Consider the following 21,399-nt stretch of genomic DNA (forward strand, 5'->3'; position numbering starts at 1 on the left):
TTTTACCAAAGCCAATTAACCTAACAAACCTGTACCGTCTTTGGTGTGTGGGGGGGGGGGAAACAGGAGCACCCGGAGAAAACCCACCGCAGGTCACAGGAAGAACGTGCAGTTACAAACTCCGTACAGACAGCACCCGTGGTCTGGATGGAAGCAGGGTCTCTGGTGCTGTAAGGCAGCAACTCTACCGCTGTGCTGCCCCGAGGTTTAGAGGGAAATCGGATTTATTAGGAACCTGAGGGGCAACTTTTTTTACATAGAGGGGTGGTGGGTGTATGGAACAAACTGATGGAGGAGGTGGTCGAGGCAAGTACCTATCGCAACGTTTAAGAAACATTTAGACAGATATATGGACTGGATAGGTTTCGAGGGATTTGGCCGAAATGCGGGAAAGCGGGTCCCAAGTGTAGATGGGACCTGTTGGTCGGATTGGGCCGAAGGGCCTGTTCGCACGCTGTGTGACTCTGTGACACACCTCCTTTAAACTTTGCCCCTCTCACCTTAAAGCAATGTTCGCTAGTCTTTGCCTGTTTCATCCAGGGAAAAAAAAGGTTCTGACCGTTCCACTCTACCTACGCCCTCTCATGATTTTTATACACTTCAGTCAGGTCTCCCCTCAACCTTGGAGCTATGCTGCCATGACCCCCATACGTCACCCCATTCCACGTCCTCCAGAGCTGCTGCCTGACGCGCTGAGTTACTGTGGCACTTTGTGTTGTACTGGGGGAGTGGTGCCGCCCCTGCTGACCTCCACTCGAGGATAGTCTGCTCCCCACTCAGAGCACCCACGGGGAAGGTAGCCGGCTCGGGGACTTCAGTTTAGTTTAGATTATGGACAATGGACACGTGTCCCGAGGTACAGTGAACAGCTTTTTGTTGCGTACTAACCAGTCAGCAGAAAGACTCTACACAATGACAGTCAGGTCCACAGTGTAGAAACATAGAAACATAGAAAATAGGTGCAGGAGTAGGCCATTCGGCCCTTCGAGCCTGCACCGCCATTCAATATGATCATGGCTGATCATCCAACTCAGTATCCCGTACCTGCCTTCTCTCCATACCCCCTGATCCCTTTAGCCACAAGGGCCACATCTAACTCCCTCTTAAATATAGCCAATGAACTGGCCTCAACTACCTTCTGTGGCAGAAAATTCCACAGATTCACCACTCTGTGTGAAAACAAACGTTCTCATCTCGGTCCTAAAAGGCTTCCCCCTTATCCTTAAACTGTGACCCCTTGTTCTGGACTTCCCCAACATCGGGAACAATCTTCCTGCATCTAGCCTGTCCAACCCCTTAAGAATTTTGTAAGTTTCTATAAGATCCCCCCTCAATCTTCTAAATTCCAGCGAGTACAAGCCGAGTCTTTCCAGTCTTTCTTGTTATGAAAGTCCTGCCATCCCAGGAATCAATCTGGTGAACCTTCTCTGTACTCCCTCTAAGGCAAGAATGTCTTTCCTCAGATTAGGAGACCAAAACTGTACGCAATACTCCAGGTGTGGTCTCACCAAGGCCCTGCACAACTGCAGCAGAACCTCCCTGCTCCTATACGCAAATCCCCTCGCTATGAATGCCAACATACCATTTGCTTTCTTCACTGCCTGCTGCACCTGCATGCCTACTTTCAATGACTGGTGTACCACGACACCCAGGTCTCGTTGCATCTCCCCTTCTCCTAATCGGCCGCCATTCAGATAATAAGGAGAGATATAGGACAGAGAATAACGTTTAGTGCAAGGCAGAGTCCAGTAAAGTCCGACGAAAGATAGTCCGACGGTCTCCAATGACGTAGATGGGAGGTCAGGACCGCTCTCTAGTTGGTGAGAGGATGGTTCAGTTGCCTGATAACAGCTGGGAAGAAGCTGTCCCTGAATCTGGAGGTGTGCGTTTTCGCACTTCTTGCCCGATGGGAGAGGGGAGAAGAGAGAATGGCCGGGGTGAGGCTGGTCCTTGATTATGCTGGTGGCCTTGCCGAGGCAGCGTGAAGTGTAGATGGAGTCGATGGAAGGGAGAGATTGGTTTCCCTGATGGCCTGGGTTGCGTCCAGAGTGTTGTGCACTTGGTTTATAAATCACTTGGTGCAGTAATTGCTTTTTAATTATAGCCCTGCTCTCGAGCCGGCTGTGCGGAGCAGGAGGAGGAGTGGGCTTCTGCCAAGTTGTCGAGCCGTGGAAGGTGCGGTGGGCTGTGAACTGAGATCACCAGGACAGGGACAGACGTCCCCCCCCATCCCACAATGGGCCCCAGCCAGGGGCCTGTGCTCAGTAGCGCTTCACTCTAGACCTTTACAGACTTTATCAGAAGCCTGATGACGGGGAAAAGAAGCTTTAGATTTTACAGGTACATTGCAGAAACAGGCTCTTTGGCCCATCTTTGGAGTGTTCCTGCGCTACAACTGCCCTTTAAGGTTCTATGTTTCATGAGGGGTGTGGATAAAGTGAACGCCGACAGTCTGTTACCCAGGGTAGAGGGGATTGGGTTTAGGGCGAGAGGGGAGAGATTTAAGAGTAACCTCAGGGACAACATTTTCACTCAGAGGGTAGTCTGTATCCGGAACGAGCTGCCAGAGGAAGCTGCAGAAGAGGATACACTTATGACGTTTCAAAGACATGTGTACAGATACATGCACAGAACCTGCCCACTTCTTCAGACAATGGCACTAGCCCAGATGCCAATGGACGGCACGGTGGTGCAGCAGCAGGGTTAGGGTAGATTTGCTGCCTCGCAGCGCCAGAGATCCGGGTTCGATGCTGACTACGGGTGCTGTCTGCATGGAGTTTGCTCATTCTCCCGTTGACCACGTGGGTTTCCTCTGGGTGCTCTGGTTTCCTCTCACTGTCCAAAGACGTGAAGGTTTGTGGGTTAATTGGCTTCTGTAAATTGCGCCAAGCTTTTAGGGCAGAACTAGTGAATGGATGATCGTTGGTCGGCTCGGACCCGGTGGGCCGAAGGACCTGTTTCCACGCTGAATCTCGAAACTAAACTAAACAATTTGGTCAGCATGGACAAGGTGGGACGAAGGTCCTGTTTCCACGCTTTATCTCTAAAGTAAACAATTTGGTCAGATTTAGATTTTTTTTTTAGATTTAGAGATACAGTGCGGAAACAGGCCCTTCGGCCCACCGATTCCGCGCCGCCCAGCGATCCCCGTACACTAACACTATCCTACACACACTAGGGACAATTTTTACATTTTACCCAGTCAATTAACCTACAAACCTGTACGTCTTTGGAGTGTGGGAGGAAACCGAAGATCTCGGAGAAAACCCACGCAGGTCACGGGGAGAACGTACAAACTCCGTACAGACGGCGCCCGTAGTCAGGATCGAACCTGAGTCTCAGGCGCTGCATTCGCTGTAAGGCAGCAACTCTACCGCTGCGCCACCGTCCATGTCAGCATGGACAAGGTGGGCCGAAGGGCCTGTTTCCACGCTCTATCTCTAAAGTAAACAATTTGGTCAGAATGGACAAGGTGGGCCGAAGGGCCTGTTTCGTAGCTTGCAGCACCATGACTCAACTTTAAAGGAATACCGTGCTTATTTAAACCTTCGCTCATCTATAGGTGAGGCCGCCCACAGTGAGGCATCTTACCGGTGTACTTGTTGACCCCTGCCTCTGCCGCCACGTTAGAGAGGGCGATGATGCCCATCGATACGTTGCTGCTCTCCTCGTCCATCTCCATGAGCGCGTGAGGGCCGATGTTACCGCTGGCGTAGTTGGCCACGTAAACAGAATACTTCCCAGTGCCCTGAGAGAGACAGAAAGGAGCACAGGTGAGTGGGCCGTGTGGAGGAAGAGACTGCCTGACCTCCCAGGTCAATGGGACGAGGAAATGCACACAGAGACACAGGGATAGAGTCACACAGTCACAGGGTCCACTCCGCCATTCAGTCATGGCTGATCTATCTTACCCTCCCAACCCTAGTCTCCTGACTTCTCCCCATAACACTGACACCCTTGAAGAAGGGTCTGAAGAAGGGTCTCGACCCGAAACGTCACCCATTCCTTCTCTCCCGAGATGCTGCCTGACCCGCTGAGTTACTCCAGCATTTTGTGAATAAATACCTTCGATTTGTACCAGCATCTGCAGTTATTTTCTTACACTGACACCCTTACTAATCAAGAATCTGCCAATCTCCGCCTTACAAATACCCAATGACTTGGCCTCCACCGCCCTCTGTGGCAATGAATTCCAGATTCACCATCCTCTGACTAAAGAAATTCCTCCTTTATAGTTTAGTTTAGTTTAGAGATGCAGCATGGGAAACAAGCGCTTCTGCCCACCGCGTCCACGCCACCCCGCACACTAACACTATCCGACACACACTCAGGACATTTTTCGATGTTCCCGAGCCAATTGGCCTTTAAACCTGTACATCTTTGGGGTGTGGGAAGAAACCGGAGTCTCCGGAGAAAACCCACACAGATCACAAAGAGAATGTGCAAACTCTGTACTGACAGCACTTGCATTCAGGATGGAACCTGGGTCTCTGGCGCTGTGAGGCAGCAACGCTACCGCTGCGCCACTGTGCCGCCTCCATCTCCTTTCTACATAGAAACATAGAAAATAGGTGCAGGAGGAGGCCATTCGGCCCTTCGAGCCAGCACCGCCATTCATTGTGATCATGGCTGATCGTCCTCAATCAATAACCTGTACAGGCGCATCCTTTTAATCTGAGGCTCTGCCCTCTGGTCCTAGACACTCCCACTAGTGTTAATTGTTTATGGTTTAGTTTATTGTCATGTGTACCGAGGTACAGTGACGAGCTTTTGATGTGTGTTAACCAGTCAGTGGAAAGGCAACTCGTGATCACAATCGAGCCATCCACAGAGTGCAGATTCATGATAAAGGGATTAACGTGAATAACGTTTAGTGCGTGATTCAGTCCGGCAAAGTCTGATCAAAGATAGTCCGTGGGTCCCCAATGAGGTAGATGGTAGTCCAGGATCGCTGTCTAGTTGTGATAGGATGCTTCGGTTGCCTGATAACATCTGGGAAGAAACTGCCGCTGAATCTGGAGGTGCGCCCTTTCACACTTCTGCACCTTTGGCCTGATGGGAGAGGGGAGAAGAGGGAGTGGTCAGGGCGCGACTCGTCCTTGATTATGCTGCTGGCCTTGCTGAGGCAGCGTGTGGTATAAATGTTGTCAATGGAAGAGAGGTTGGTTTGCGTAATGGTCTGGGCTGCGTCCACAATGAACCATCTATTCCACGTCCACTCTCTCCAGGCCTCGCACAGTTCGGTGAGTTTCCATGAGGTCCCCCATCATCCTTCTGAACTCCAGCGCGGTCAGATGCTCCTCACAGTCATCCGTTAAGTGGGCCTCGTTCGAGTGGGTGGAAGTGCCCGCTCTCGGCTGCACGGTGATGCCAGGCGCAGTTAATGGGCCGCCATTCACATTCACCGCACGCCACCACTCGGCCCAAATTCTTCACCTGAAGGTTAGCCAATTTGTGCAAGGCATCCTGTCTCTGTACAAAGAATGATTGCAGACACAGGCACATCTCCATCTGTTACCCAGTTCATGGTTATTTATTATCATTTTTCGAGCAGTCTTGTGCATCAATTCCATTTCTATGCCGACAGCTGAGCTGATCGATGATTCTGGCTGCCTTTATCTCCACGAGAACGAAGGCAGGATTATTCCCAGGACTGTTGGACCGCGCATCACAAAATGAAGGGCTGGTGTCAAGCAATCTCCTCTTTAATGTCTAAACCTTCCCACTTGGATCGCCTGTTCTGGGTTGAGTCACACGGCACGGAAACAGGCTCTTCAGCCCAACTCATCCATGCCAGCCAAGGTTCCCCATCTGAGCTAGTGCCATTTGCCAGCACACGGCCCACATCAAACTCATCAGGGAGGCTGGCTCCATCCCGGGGGCAGAGTGGGATTCATGGGAGGGGAGGATGCTCCTCAAATTGTGGAGCATCCTGGACGATACAGCTCACCCCCTCCATGACACACTGGTCAACCTGAAGAGCACCTTCAGCAACAGGCTGGTTCCCCCAAGATGCGGTTCAGAACGCCACAGGAGATCCTTCTTCCCTGTGGCAATCAAACTGTACAACTCCTCCCCCTTCTGTCGTGGGGTAGACTGATTCCCCCCCCCCCAATCTTTGCACATCCCCAATCCTTTCCACTCGTGGAGGGCGTGCAGCGTAGGTTCACTAGGTTAATTCCCGGAATGGCGGGACTGTCGTATGTTGAAAGGCTGGAGCGATTAGGCTTGTATACACTGGAATTTAGAAGGATGAGGGGGGATCTTATTGAAACATATAAGATAATTAGGGGATTGGACACATTAGAGGCAGGAAACATGTTCCCAATGTTGGGGGAGTCCAGAACAAGGGGCCACAGTTTAAGAATAAGGGGTAGGCCATTTAGAACGGAGATGAGGAAGAACTTTTTCAGTCAGAGAGTGGTGAAGGTGTGGAATTCTCTGCCTCAGAAGGCAGTGGAGGCCAGTTCGTTGGATGCTTTCAAGAGAGAGCTGGATAGAGCTCTTAAGGATAGCGGAGTGAGGGGGTATGGGGAGAAGGCAGGAACGGGGTACTGATTGAGAGTGATCAGCCATGATCGCATTGAATGGCGGTGCTGGCTCGAAGGGCTGAATGGCCTACTCCTGCACCTATTGTCTATTGTCTATTGTCACTTTAATTTCATGTTTCGTGTATTTCTGTGTTTTATGACTGTTGGCAGATCAATCTTCCTCGTGGGATCAATAAAGTTCTATCGTATCGTATCGTATCATATCGTATATCCCTCCAAACCCTCTCCTATCCATGTGCCTGTCCAAGTGAAGCGGACATCGAGTGCCGCTGGAAGAGCACCAACTCGGTGAAAGACGCTCTTTGTTCTGCCCCGAAACCTGTAGGTCACCCAGCAGAGTGAGATGTCCGCCGGGTTATGTTGCCGACTGGCCCGCTCCAGACTGCTGGAGTACGTGCTGAGGGACGCACTGAAGCTCCGTGCAGCCAACGCCAAGGCTCTGTGGGGGAGGACCATAGTCTAGGACCCATCCGCTGCTGGACATTGAGGGGACGGACACCCCTCAAACAAGGGGGGGGGGGCACGGTGACACAGCGGTAGAGTTGCTGCCTTACAGCGAATGCAGCGCCGGAGACTCAGGTTCGATCCTGACTACGGGCGCTGTACTGTACGGAGTTTGTACGTTCTCCCCGTGACCTGCGTGAGTTTTCTCCGAGATCTTCGGTTTCCTCCCACACTCCAAAGACGTACAGGTATGTAGGTTAATTGGCTGGGCAAATGTAAAAATTGTCCCTAGTGGGTGTAGGATAGTGTTAGTGTGCGGGGATCGCTGGGCGGCGCGGACCCTGTGGGCCGAAGGGCCTGTTTCTGTGCTGTATCTCTAAAAAAAAAAAACCCAAGGGGCCACATGGACGGCAAAGGTGCTAGGTACGATGAGACGTATTTGTAAAGACTAAATACCACGCTCATGAGCGTCTGTATTCGCCGCTGAAAATGCCGGGAGAGTTTTGGCACAGTTCCTGTTTTGCATATATTTAATGTTCTGAATAAAGTTTATTTTGGGGGGAAAAGTGTCTTTTTGAGAGAGTTTACATTTGCTTGGCAGGTGAGAGCATAAGCCTGGAAACGAAGAACTGCAGATGCTGATTTACAAAAGAAGTGCTGGAGTAACTCAGCGGGTCAGGCAGCGTCTCTGGAGAACATGGAATAGGTGTCGTTTCGGGTCGGGACCCTTCTTCAGGCTGATAATCTGAAACATTGTCTATCCGTGTTCTCCTGAGATGCTGCCTGACCCGCTGAGCTACTCCAGAACTTTGTGCCTTCCGACCTATCAACCTGTAAAATCGATGGGTGTTACTGGCAATGCCATGTAATATTGGTACCTGAACAAGGCAGGCAAGAGGGGGACAGTTGGGAGTCAACCATATCACCAGGTCTGCGGCCACTATATAAAACTATAGATTAATGTATCACTGCGACGCTGTGACACTAAGCTTAGTTTAGTTTAGAGATACAGTGTGGAAACAGGCCCTTCGGCCCACCGAGTCCATGCCGACTAACAATCACCCCGTGCGCTAGCAATATCTCACACACAAGGGACAGTTTACACAACCCAATTAACCTACAAATTTGGGATGTGAGAGGAGACCGGAGCACCCGGAGAAAACCCACAAGGTCACAGGGAGAACATAGAAACTCTGTACAGACAGCAGCTAAAGTCAGGATGGAACCCGGGTCCCTGGCGCTGTGAGGCAGCAGCTCTACCGCTACGCCACCCTGATTATGTCAGCTACGTTCCCAAGGCAGCGCGAGGTGTAGATGGGGTCAATGGTCAGTCTGGTCTGTGTGATGGACTGCAGCTGCCATGACATTCGTTCACCAAATTCACTGGGCTATTTCCTATATCACATCGTATTCCATTAAATTTGCACTGCATTCTGATTGTTATCAGGAGTATCTCTTTATATTTTCATTAATACTAATTACAAGGGCATTATTAATTTGCATCATAATGAAACACTCTGCCATTACAATAACAGTGTGAACCAGGATGTTAATCACTACATTAACAGCTTTTAAAAGGAGCTGCAAAATCCAATGGGAGCACTTAATGTTCCAAATATCCCCACTGTCCATTTAAGAATTAATGTTGAGAAAAGATGTTGAAGAGCCTTCGTACTTTGTCATACTGCATCGAAGGTTTCGTCACGAGAGGCTACTTTAGTGATGTTTTAAATGCCAGAACTACACTCTATGCAAATGGGAGGAGCAGTACCTCAGATTCCACCTGACATTTAGCTTCAGCTGCTTACAACCCAATGTTATGAACATTGGATGCTCTCATTTTAAGTAACTTCATCTTATACTCCCTTCCACTGACTCCATCTACACCTCATGCTGCCTCGGCAAGGCCACCAGCATAATCAAGGACCAGTCTCACCCCGGTCACTCCCTCTTCTCCCCTCTCCCATCAGGCGAGAGGTGCAGAAGTGCAAAAACACACACCTCCAGATTCAGGGACAGTTTCTTCCCAGCTGTTATCAGGCAACTGAACCATCCCATCACCAGTTAGAGAGCTGGCCTGACCTCCAATCTACCTCATTGGAGATCCTCGCACTATCTTTAATCCGACTTTACTGGGATTTACCTTGCACTAAACGTTATTCATTTATCCCGTATCTATACTGTGGATGGCTTTACTGTATTTATGTATAGTCTTTCCGCTGACTGGATCGCACACAACAAAAATCTGAAGAAGGTTCTCGACCCAAAACGTCACCCATTCCTTCTCTCCAGAGACGCTGCCTGTCCCACTGAGTTACTCCAGCATTTTGTGTCTACCTTCGATTTAAACCAGCATCTGCAGTTCTTCCTTTCACAAAAAGCTTTTTTTGCTGTACATTGGTACACGTGACAATAAACTAAATTAAACAAAAACTGAGCTAATCCTGGGAGGAGAGGCTGCAGCGTGCACGGTGGCGCAGCGGTAGAGTTTCTGCCTTACAGCGAATGCAGCGCCGGAGACTCAGGTTCGATCCTGACTACGGGTGCTGTCTGTACGGAGTTTGTACGTTCTCCCCGTGACCTGCGTGGGTTTTCTCCGAGATCTTCGGTTTCCTCCCACACTCCAAAGACGTACAGGATTGTAGGTTAATTGGCTGGGCAAATGTAAAAATTGTCCCGAGTGGGTGTAGGATAGTGCTAATGTGCGGAGATCGCTGGGCGGCGCGGACCCGGTGGGCCGAAGAGCCTGTTTCTGCGCTGTATCTCTAAATCTAAATCTAGAAAATCTACAAGGCTGTGACCTTCCCTTTACCTTCCGATCCACACATGCCACGGACCGCCCGGCGAAGTGATTGGCCACTTGTCTGTGGACGTTGATGTCATCACTCAAGATGTCTTCCCACCGGCCGTTGCGAAACTTGAAGAGCTTGTCGGTGTAGGTGGCCACACCTGTGGGAGAAGAGGTGGTTGTTACGGCCAAACCCGAACCATCAGGGCAGCACAGTGGCGCAGCGGTAGAGTTGCTGCCTTACAGCGCCAGAGACACATAGTTCCTGACTACGGGTGCTGTCTGTACGGAGTTTGCACGTTCACCCCATGACCGCGTGAGTTTTCTCCGGGCGCTCCGGTTTCCTCCCACATTCCAAAGACATGCAGGATCATAGGAAAATTTGGCTTTGGTAAAAATTGTAAATTGCCCCTTGTGCGTAGGATAGCGCTAGTGCTCGGGGATCGCTAGTCGGCACAGACCCGGCGTGCTGAAGGGCCTGTTTCCACGCTGTATCTCTAAACTAAAAACTAGACTAAACTAAGTCTGATTGGAACAATATCTGTACTATCATTTCTGTTCACCTGACGATAGAAAATATGTAATTAAGTCGTAACGGGCAGAGGGAAGAATTACGAGGATGGTGCCAGGACTCGAGGGCCTGAGCTACAGGGAGAGGTTGGGCAGGCTAGGACTTTATTCCTTGGACCGCAGGAGGCTGAGGGGTGATTTTATAGAGAGGTATAAAATCGTGAGTGGACTAGATAGAGAGGCTTTTCCCCAGAGATGGGAAACCAGGAACTGGGGGACAGGTGTAAAGTTTTAATGGGAACCTGCAGGGGCTCTTCTGACCTGTGAAGCCACTCTCATCGCTGCCCGCCCAGCCCGCCTACCTGCGAAGGCATTGTTCGTGTTGAGGAAGTATATTTCCTCCCTGCCGTCGCCGTCGATGTCGCAGGCCGCCACGCCGATGGCGTTGCCCTGACGATCGCGGAGAGAGTAGTACGGGGAGCTGCGCTCATCCACCGCGATGTTGTGGAGCCTCTTCTTGAACTTGTCGTATTTCAGCACCAGGTTGGGGCCATTGAACCTGCGGACATGCAAACGCAGCTCATTAAATGACCGATCCGGGGTCGCTCCCTGACCCATCCCCCACACAGCTGGACAAGGGGAAATGTGTGTGGGGCCCCTCTGAGCAGCAACCAGACAAAGCTCCAGATTTACAGAGAACAGTACCGTCTGAAGGAGGGTCTCAACCCCAAACGTCACCCATCCCCAGAGGGTGACGTTTGCCTGTCGCGCTGAGTTACACCAGCATTTTGTGTCTATCTGCAGAGAACAGTACAGACTTGCGTAGAATGGCAAGGTGGTGCAGCGGTAGAGTTGCTGCCTCACAGCCCCAGAGACCCGGGTTTGATCCTGACTACGGGTGCTGTCAGTACGGAGTGTGTGTGTTCTCCCAGTGACTGCGTGCGTTTCCGGCCACCTCTCTCAGCCTTCCCCTCACCACAATTAGCCTGAAGATGAGTCCCGACCTGAAACCTGGCCTATCCATGTCCTCCAGAGACGCTGCCTGACCCGCTGAGTTAGACCAACACCGGCGCCCACATTGGAAGAGACTTTGGGCAGTGCATGAAAGGGACATGTAAGAGCTGCAGGAATGACAACCTCCAGAGAGGACAATCCAAGTTTGTCCAACCTCTCCTCATGGCTCACGATGTTTAGTCCAGACATGATTGTGGTGAACCTCAATGGACCCTCTCCAAAGCCTCCACGTTCTCGCTGCAACGCGGCGACCAGAACTGTACGCAGGTGGACACGGGAAGAGTGGCCTTGGTGGTGGGCTTGCCTGGTGGGACGTGCCGTGGGCTAGGAGGCAGATGGTGGTGAAGACAACCAGCCATGGTGGGGGTCTCGAGAGATCAGAGATGGCAAAGAGCTGCACGAGGGCGGTCGGCACAGACAGACAGAACAGAACAGTGAACGGGGCCAAGACAATCGACCCCGAGGCACGTTAGTTCCGCACAACACCTGCCCCCAATGACCTTCCTTCATCTCTTCCTGATTACCATTTTAATTGGTCTATTCATCCTTCGTGCATTTACATTTCACTGTCAGCATACATCATATCGGCAACTTCGGTGTGAGCAGGCTCAGTATTACATTCTCCTCAGAAACCTTTCAGCAATCCCGCGCGCCATCCATCCATCCCTCACCCTTCACTGCTCATATTTCCCCAGTCTCGGCTCGCCTCCGAATGGAGGGCTATTTAACAATGATAATATTTCACTGCCTTCCCGCCCCCCGCTTCCCCTCCCGTCCCCAACAACTTGTGGCACAGTAACGCAGTGGGAGAGCTCCTGCCTTACAGCGCAGGGACGTGCGTTTAGAAAGGAGGTGAGGAGGGATTTCTTTAGTCAGAGGGTGGTGAATCTGTGGAATTCATCACCAACAATGACTGTGGAGCCCATTGGGTATTCGTAAGGCGGAGATTGACAGATGCTTGATCAGAATGGGTGTCCAAGGATATGGGGAGAAGGCAGGAGAATGGGGTTGAGAGGGAAAGATAGATCAACCATGATTGATTGGCAGTGTAGACTCAATAGACAATAGACAATAGGTGCAGGAGTAGGCCATTCAGCCCTTCGAGCCAGCACCGCCATTCAATGCGATCATGGCTGATCACTCTCAATCAGTACCCCGTTCCTGCCTTCTCCCCATACCCCCTCACTCCGCTATCCTTAAGAGCTCTATCCAGCTCTCTCTTGAAAGCATCCAATGAACTGGCCTCCACTGCCTTCTGAGGCAGAGAATTCCACACCTTCACCACTCTCTGACTGAAAAAGTTCTTCCTCATCTCCGTTCTAAATGGCCTACCCCTTATTCTTAAACTGTGGCCCCTTGTTCTGGACTCCCCCAACATTGGGAACATGTTTCCTGCCTCTAATGTGTCCAATCCCCTAATTATCTTATATGTTTCAATAAGATCCCCCCTCATCCTTCTAAATTCTAGTGTATACAAGCCCAATCGCTCCAGCCTTTCAACATACGACAGTCCCGCCATTCCGGGAATTAACCTAGTGAACCTACGCTGCACGCCCTCCATAGCAAGAATATCCTTCCTCAAATTTGGAGACCAAAACTGCACACAGTACTCCAGGTGCGGTCTCACCAGGGCCCGGTACAACTGTAGAAGGACCTCTTTGCTCCTATACTCAACTCCTCTTGTTATGAAGGCCAACATTCCATTGGCTTTCTTCACTGCCTGCTGTACCTGCATGCTTCCTTTCAGTGACTGATGCACTAGGACACCCAGATCTCGTTGAACTCCCCCTCCTCCTAACTTGACACCATTCAGATAATAATCTGCCTTTCTATTCTTACTTCCAAAGTGAATAACCTCACACTTATCTACATTAAACTGCATCTGCCATGTATCCGCCCACTCACACAACCTGTCCAAGTCACCCTGCAGCCTTATTGCATCTTCCTCACAATTCACACTACCCCCCAGCTTAGTATCATCTGCAAATTTGCCCCCTTCTGTTCTGAATGAACATTTGGGATCCGGGTTGGATCCTGACTGTGGGTGCTGCCTGTACGGAGTTTGTACGTTCTCCCTGTGGGTTTTCTCCGGTTTCCAAAGACGTACAGGTTTGTAGGTTAATTGGTTTCTATAAATTGTCCCAACTGGATAGGATAGAGCTAGTGTCTGGGGTCGTTGGTCGGTGTAGGCTCGGTGGGCTGAAGGGCCTGTTTCCACGTCGCACCTCCAAACTAAACAAAAATAAAATAAAGAAAGGATTGGCGTCACGTGGCACCTTCCGTGCATGACCTTTGGTGACTAACGACCCCCGGAGTTGGCGTAGACTGTGGCAAGGTGGGGTCTGGTCTCGCCAATCGGCACACAGCAAGATCCCACGAACAGCAATGGCGGCTCCATCCGCTGGTTTATCGGGCAAGGGATGCGAGGACCATGAGATGTATTGACATGTGAAAAATGATGCGTTATCGATGTGACGAATGGCCTATCCTAAATGGTGTTGGAATGTTCCGTGTACAATGCGAGGTTGCGGAGATGCTTTTTGTTTGATAAGGGAGGGATGTCATGGTAACTAACGTCATATTTAAATGTATCACGTGTTACTACGAGTCGGAAAGGTCAGAGGGCACATGTTGCCTGGGTGTAAAGGAACGTGGATGAACAAACCAAAGTGTTTATGTTCGGTGACCTTGAAGTGTGTTTAAGAAGTGCAAGATAATAACTGCAGATGCCGGTACAAAGCGATTTATTCACAAAATGCTGGAGTAACTCAGCAGGTCAGGCAGCATCTCGGGAGAGAAGGAATGGGTGACGTTTCGGGTCGAGACCCTTCTTCAGACTGATGTCAGGGGGTCGGGACAAAGGAAGGATATAGGTGGAGACAGGAAGATAGAGGGAGATCTGGGAAGGGGGAGGGGAAGAGAGGGACAGAGGAACTATCTAAAGTTGGAGAAGTCGATGTTCATACCACTGGGCTGTAAGCTGCCCAGGCGAAATATGAGGTGCTGTTCCTCCAATTTCCGGTGGGCCTCACTATGGCACTGGAGGAGGCCCATGACAGAAAGGTCAGACTGGGAATGGGAGGGGGAGTTGAAGTGTTCGGCCACCGGGAGATCAGTTTGGTCAATGCGGACCGAGCGCAGGTGTTGAGCGAAGCGATCGCCGAGCCTGCGCTTGGTTTCGCCGATGTAAATAAGTTGACATCTGGAGCAGCGGATGCAATAGATGAGGTTGGAGGAGGTGCAGGTGAACCTCTGTCTCACCTGGAAAGACTGTTTGGGTCCTTGGATGGAGTTGAGGGGGGAGGTAAAGGGACAGGTGTTGCACCTCGTGCGTGTGTTTATTACATTCGCATCCAGGCGGGGATCTGCTGGGGTAGAGTTGCTGCCTCGCAGCGCCAGAGACCCGGGTTTGATCCTGACCACGGGCGCTGTCTGTACGCAGTTTTTACGTTCTCCCTGTGACCGCGCGGGATTTCTCCGAGTGCTTCGGTTTCCTGCCACGTTCCAAAGACGTGCACGTTTGTAGGTTAATTGGCTTCTGTAAACTGTCCCCAGTGTGTAGGATAGAACTAATGTACAGGGGGTGATCGCTGGCCCAAAGAAAACAATTCAAGTCTGTCAAACCTCTCCTCATAACCATTACTCTCTCACCCAGGCAGCATTTCCATGCACGGGTGTTCTCTCCTACTGAACATAAATTTCAATAATCCTTAGATGATAGTCTAACCGAGCAAAAGCAAAAGGAGGTGAGGTCAGGGGAAGAAAAGGGCGATGATTTAATGAGTTATCGTTTCATTAGTTAGCTTGGAATGGAGGAAATGCTCATTAGTTAATTAGTAACTGCAATTAAATCACTTTCTTCTCCATCTAGTTAATCAGAGCAGGAATACATTACGTCTAATTCTCTTCTCACCCTGCAGGATGGGTCGGCCATCTTCATATCAACGCCACACAACAGCTTAAAGATACTGCATGAAAGCAAGCCCTTTAGCTTAGCTTAGTTTAGAGATACAGCGCGGAAACAGGCCCTTCGACCCCTCCGAGTCCGTGCCGACCAACGATCCCCTACACACACACACACACACACACACAAGGGACAATTTACGCTTACACCAAGCCAATTAACCGACAAACCTGTATGTCTTTGGAGTGTACAAAAAAAAAGGATTTTCCCTGTACCCAGGTACATGTGACAGTATTTTCTCTTTGAGACTTTAGACTCCAGACTTTAGAGATACAGCGCAGAAACAGGCCCTTCGGCCCACCGGGTCCGTGCCAACCAGCGATTCTTCATTAGTGCAGGTGTCAGGGGTTATGAGAAGAAGGCAGGAGAATGGGGTTAGGAGGGAGAGATAGATCAGCTGTGATTGAATGACGGCGTAGTATTGATGGGCCGAATGGCCTAATTCTACTCCTATCACTTATGACCTTATGATATACACTGCCACTATCCTCCACACGAGGGCCAATTTACAATTTTACTGAAGACAGTTAACTTACAATCCGCATGTCTTCGGAGTGTGGGTGGAAACCGGAGCGCCCGGAGAAAACCCACGCAATGACGGGGAGAACGTGCAAACTCCGTACAGACAGCACCTGCAGTCAGGATCGAACCCGGATCTCTGGAGCTGTAAGGCAGCAACTCTGCCCACTGTGCCACTGTGCTGTTTCTGTGCTGATTTCTTTGGTTTCAAATTTCCAGCATCTTGCTGCTTTTTTTCTTTTTCTTTCATGTCATGGTAGAATTAACCTTCTGGGAATGAATCATTAAACGATCGAAGAGGGAAATATTGACATCAGCAACGCCCTACCAGAGGAGGAGGTGGTGGAATCAGATACAATCACTCAGTTTGAGAGACATTTATACTGACATTTAGATTTTTTTTAGATTTAGAGATACAGCGCAGAAACAGGCCCTTCGGCCCACCGGGTCCGCGCCGCCCAGCGATCCCCGCACACTAACACTATCCTACACCCACTAGGGACAATTTTTACATTTACCCAGCCAATTAACCTACATACGTCTTTGGAGTGTGGGAGGAAAACGAAGATCTCGGAGAAAACCCACGCAGGTCACGGGGAGAACGTACAAACTCCGTACAGACGGCACCCGTAGTCAGGATCGAACCTGAGTCTCCGGCGCTGCATTCGCTGTAAGGCAGCAACTCTACCGCTGCGCCACCATTTAAATAGGCAAGATATGGAAGGAATAAAGTCACAGGGTGCTGGAGCAACTCAGCGGGTCAGGCAGCATCCCAGGAGGTGTGACGTTTCGAGTCGGGTCCCTTCTTCAGGCCGATTGTAAGTGGGGTGGAAAAAGGAGGGTCCCGACCTAAAACATCACCAATCCACATTCTCCAGGGAAGTTATTCCAGCTTTGTTTTGTGCCTTTGTTTTGCAAACCAGCATCTGCTGTTCCTTGTTTCTACCATCGGGAAGAAGGTACAGGAGCCTGAGAACAGTAACCTCCAGGTTCAAGAACATCAGGCATTTGAACATAACAAATATAAAGTAATCTATGAAGTATAAAGTGTTTTGGCCGCACTCGGGTCTGTGGACTTTTTGCACTAATATTGGGGCAAATTATTTATTACTGGACCAAACCTCTCTTGCATTGGTGCAGCACCCCCCCCCCCCTCCCTCCTCCCTCCACCCCACTCCCTCCCTCCACCCCACTCCCTCCACCCCACTCCCTCCACCCCACTCCCTCCACCCCACTCCCTCCCCCTCACTCCCTCCACCCCACTCCCTCCCCCTCCCTCCACCCCACTCCCTCCCCCTCGCTCCACCCCACTCCCTCCCCCTCGCTCCACCCCACTCCCTCCCCCTCACTCCCTCCCCCTCACTCCCTCCACTCCCTCCACTCCACCCCACTCCACCCCACTCCCTCCCTCCATCCCACTCCCTCCATCCCACTCCCTCCATCCCACTCCCTCCACCCCACTCCCTCCACCCCACTCCCTCCCTCCCCCCCACTCCCTCCCTCCCTCCCACTCCCTCCCTCCCTCCCACTCCCTCCACCCCACTCACTCCCTCCCTCCCTAGGAGATAGATATAAACTTTAAAATGTGAATAACATTGAAAATATGACACCGATTTCAATGAAACTTCTTCCATTAGCACCAAAGGGACGAAGGTGAGTAAGGTGGGCCTAAAATTGTCGCGCTATCGCGTACCGTTTTGGCTGTAGTTCAGGAACAAACAAACAAGAGTTTTAGTATATAGATGTTCTCTATGAACACAGTGTTTACTGCAGCACGTAAGAAAGTCATTGTTCTGTTGTCGGTACAACTAAACATTCTTCACTCTTGATAGACACAAAGTGCTGGAGTAACTCAGTGGGTCAAGCAGCATCTGGAGAACATGGATCGGTAACGTTTCGGGTCGGGACCATTCTTCGGATTGATTGAAGGAACTTTCCGTCCATTGTCAGAGTGAGTCCACAGGCAAAGTGGGGGAACAGCACCTCGTATTCCCCTTGGGTAGCTTACAACCCAACGGTATGAAGCAAATTATTTTTGCTGGACTCTATGACTCCTTCACAACTGGGCGACCCCTTATCGTGAATCCACGCCCCCAGTTCCTGATCCCTCCAGAGTGAGGAACAGGTTCAGGAACAGCTTCGTCCCAACAACCATCAGGCTGTTGAACTACCCTGCCCAACACTAACCTCAACCCGAGCTCAGCACAAAACTGGACTTTGTATAAGGTTGGAGAAACACAGCTGCTGGTTTACAACAAAAAGATACAAAGTGCTGGAGTAACTCAGTGGGTGAGGCAGCAATCTCTGGAGAACATGGATAGGAGATGTTTCAGATCGAGGCCCTTCTTCAGGCTCAATGTTTCAATGATACTTTATCATGCACCTTTTTTGCATACAGTTAGATAAAAGTCTTATGTAGAAACAAGGAACTGCAGATGCTGGTTTACCAAAAAAGACACAAAGTGCTGGAGTACCTCAGCAGGTTTAGGCAGCATCTCTGGAGAATATGGCTAAGGGACGTTTCAGATCGAGACCCTTCTTTAGACTATGAATAAGGTTACACCAGGTACTTCACCTTGAAATATTGTGGCCTGATTTACCTAGAATAACTGATTATTCATTGTATATTTATTTGTGTTGCTGCGGCATTTAATGCACCTGAAAGGATACACGCAGCAAGCAAGCATTTCATAGTTCTGGTCCCATTGCAGATGCCAATTCAACGCTCTTGGTTCAATTGAGTTTATTATTGTCACGTGTACCGAGCTACAGTGAAAAGCTTTTGTCTGCATGCTATCCAGTCAAAGAAAAGATTGAACATGAATACAATCCACAGTGCACAGATAAAGGGTAAAATGTTTAGTACTGCGATAAAATCCAATTAAAGATAGTTAATGTTAAGGCTCCAATGATGTGATGGAGGTCAGGACCACATTCTAGCTGATTGCAAACTTCTGTACCCTTCTTGACTCTTGATATCAATTAGCCTGAACGAGAAGGTATCACAAAATGCTGGAGTAACTCAGCAGGTCACGCAGCATCTAGGAGAGAGGGAATGGGTGATGTTTCGGGTTGAGACAATTCTTCAGTCTGAAGAAGGGTCTCGACCTGAAACGTCACCCGTTCCCTCTCTCCAGAGATGCTGCCTGACCTGCTGAGTTACTCCAGCATTTTGTGATAACTTCGATTTGTACCAGCATCTGCAGTTATTTTCCTACACAGCTCGAACGAGAACATCACCACATTCCACGTTATAGAGAACATAGAATTCGGGTGGCGCAGTGGTAGAGTTGCTGCCTTACAGTGCCAGAGACCCGGGTTCAATCCTGACGAGGGGTGTTGGCTGTGCAGAGTTTGCACGTTCTTTCTGTGACCGCATGGGATTTCTCCATGTGCTCCGGTTTCCTCCCACACTCCGTGGACGCGGTGGGCTGAAGGGCCTGTTTCCTCGCTGTATCTTTAAAGTCTAGAACAGTACAGGGCTAGGAACAGGCCATTCAGCCCACAATGTCTGTGCCGAGCAGGATGCGAAGTAAAACTAATCTCATTGGCCTGCATGTGGCCCATGTCCCTCCATTCCCTGCATTTCCATGTGTGTCTAATCTCTGTTACTACAGGTCCACCGCCAATTTCCCAGCAACTGGTGGTCTGGCACCTCCTTTAATCGACATAATTATGAGAGTGCACTTGAAATTCCCCCCGGAAGTCCCCCCGAAATGTGAGGTGACTAATATGAGGTGCAGGTACAATGAAAATCTTGGTGGGGTTTCACTCATCCCACTTTTCTAAAACTCAGGAGACCAGGTCTTGAGAGAGTGTAGACACAAAATGCTGGAGTAACTCAGCGGGACAGACAGCATCTCTGGAGAGAAGGAATGGGTGACGTTTCGGGTCGAGACCCTTCTTCAGACTGATGTCAGGGGAGTGGGCGGGACAGAGATAAAATGTAGTCGTAGAACAGTACGACTGGTGGGAGAACTGGGAAGGGGGAGGGGATGGAGAGAGAGGGAAAGCAAGGCCTATTTGAAGTTAGAGAAGTCAATGTTCATACCGCTGGGGTGTAAGCTACCCAAGCGAAATATGAGGTGCTGTTCCTCCAATTTGTGCTGAGCCTCACTCTGACAATGGAGGAGGCCCAGGTTAGAAAGGTCAAATTGGGAATGGGAGGGGGGAGTTAAAGTACTGAGTAACCGGGAGATCAGGTGGGTTAAGGCGGACTGAGCAGAGGTGTTCAGCGAAACGATCGCCGAGCCTGCACTTGGTCTTGAGAGAGTTCTGGTGATCTGACATCGTTTAAATGGGGTTTTGATCACTGAAATGTGTGTAGTTTGGAGATGCAGCACGGTACAGCCGATCGGTGGGTCGAATTTACCCCCTACAGCCGGGGCTCTGTAACTCAGCCGGAGCCGGCAGATGCGTTCCCATAGCCGACCTCCATGGCTGACTTTGCAGGCCGGTTTCTGGGCGCCTCGGCGGCCTGGGTGGACCGTTCTTGATGTTTTCAAGAGAGAGTTAGATATGGCTCTTGGGGCTAACGGAATCAAGGGACATGGGGAGAAGGCAGGAACTGGATGATCAGCCGTGATCATGTTGAATGGCGGTGCTGGCTCGAAGGGTCGAATGGCCTACTCGTGCACCCATTTTCCATGTTTCTATTTTCCAGTACTGTTGGACTCCTCCCGGAGGCCGCGACCTCTGTCGGTCCAGCAAAACGGATAATCTGGAAAGGTTCTGGAACGAAGGGTGGCGGAAAATCATGTAGATCGTAATAGACAAAACACTCTGGGCTCCATTGCCCTCAGTTTCTTGTGGGGAAGTGTGGTTGGGAACAATCTAGTGATTGACAGAAACAAGTCAAACAAGATTTTTTTTCTTGTTGAAATGGGAGATGGAATGAAAAGTCTTCGCATAATTCCTTCTCGAGGTGGACAAGGGATTTTGCAGGGTTTTGGTCATGGAGGGTACATTCCAGGTGTTGACTTTGTGGAGAGTGCAAATAATTCTCAGAATTTCCAATTGAAACTGGTTTATTGAAATCCTCCTCAGGTCAAAGAGCGGGTGCATTGCCAATCACACGATGCTGCTTTGAGATCAAAGCAATTCAGGAACCCGGAGAGGTTAAATCTGCAAATAAAGTGAATTTGTAAAGCTTTCTTTAGAAAAGGAGAAAGTAGAGGGATGCGTGTGTGATCCGTGTACGGCTGGTCTGTCGTGGTTGGAGTATAAGAGTCAGGAACTCGCAATGCAGCTTCAGAAGACTTTGGTCAGGCCGCCTTTGGAGCAATGTGCTCAGTTCTGGTCGCCCCCATTGCAGGATGGATGTGGAGGCTTTGGAGAGGGTGTAGTGGAGGTTCACCAGAATGATGCCTGGATTTGTGGGTATCAGCTACAGGCAGGGGGTTCGACAGATTTGGATTATTTTCCCTTGAGGCCTTTGAACTAGATTAGGGGACCAGACAAGCTGCCACACAGCGCCAGAGACCCGGGTTCAAGCCTGACCTCGGGTGCTGTCTGCGTGGCGCTTGCATGTTGCCCCTGTGTCCACGTTGGTTTCCACCGGGTGCTCCAGTTTCAATCCCACATCCCAAAGATGTGCGGGTTTGTAGGTT

At 50.2% G+C, this 21,399-nt stretch overlaps 1 protein-coding gene across 1 annotated transcript; it reads right to left on the minus strand.

Annotated features, from left to right (window-relative positions):
* Positions 1-3,591: 3,591 nt before the first annotated feature.
* On the minus strand, positions 3,592-20,854 carry LOC144591508 (cartilage acidic protein 1-like; the record flags this gene model as incomplete). Its single annotated transcript, XM_078395633.1, has 5 exons — positions 20,756-20,854; positions 20,457-20,623; positions 10,656-10,852; positions 9,808-9,944; positions 3,592-3,748 (listed from the first exon to the last, which is right to left on the minus strand). Coding segments are annotated over exons 1-5 (757 nt in total), but the record flags the coding sequence as incomplete, so codon positions are not given.
* Positions 20,855-21,399: the final 545 nt, after the last annotated feature.

Source organism: Rhinoraja longicauda, unplaced genomic scaffold (assembly GCF_053455715.1).
Source record: "Rhinoraja longicauda isolate Sanriku21f unplaced genomic scaffold, sRhiLon1.1 Scf001079, whole genome shotgun sequence".
In the NCBI taxonomy this organism is placed as follows: domain Eukaryota; kingdom Metazoa; phylum Chordata; class Chondrichthyes; order Rajiformes; family Arhynchobatidae; genus Rhinoraja; species Rhinoraja longicauda.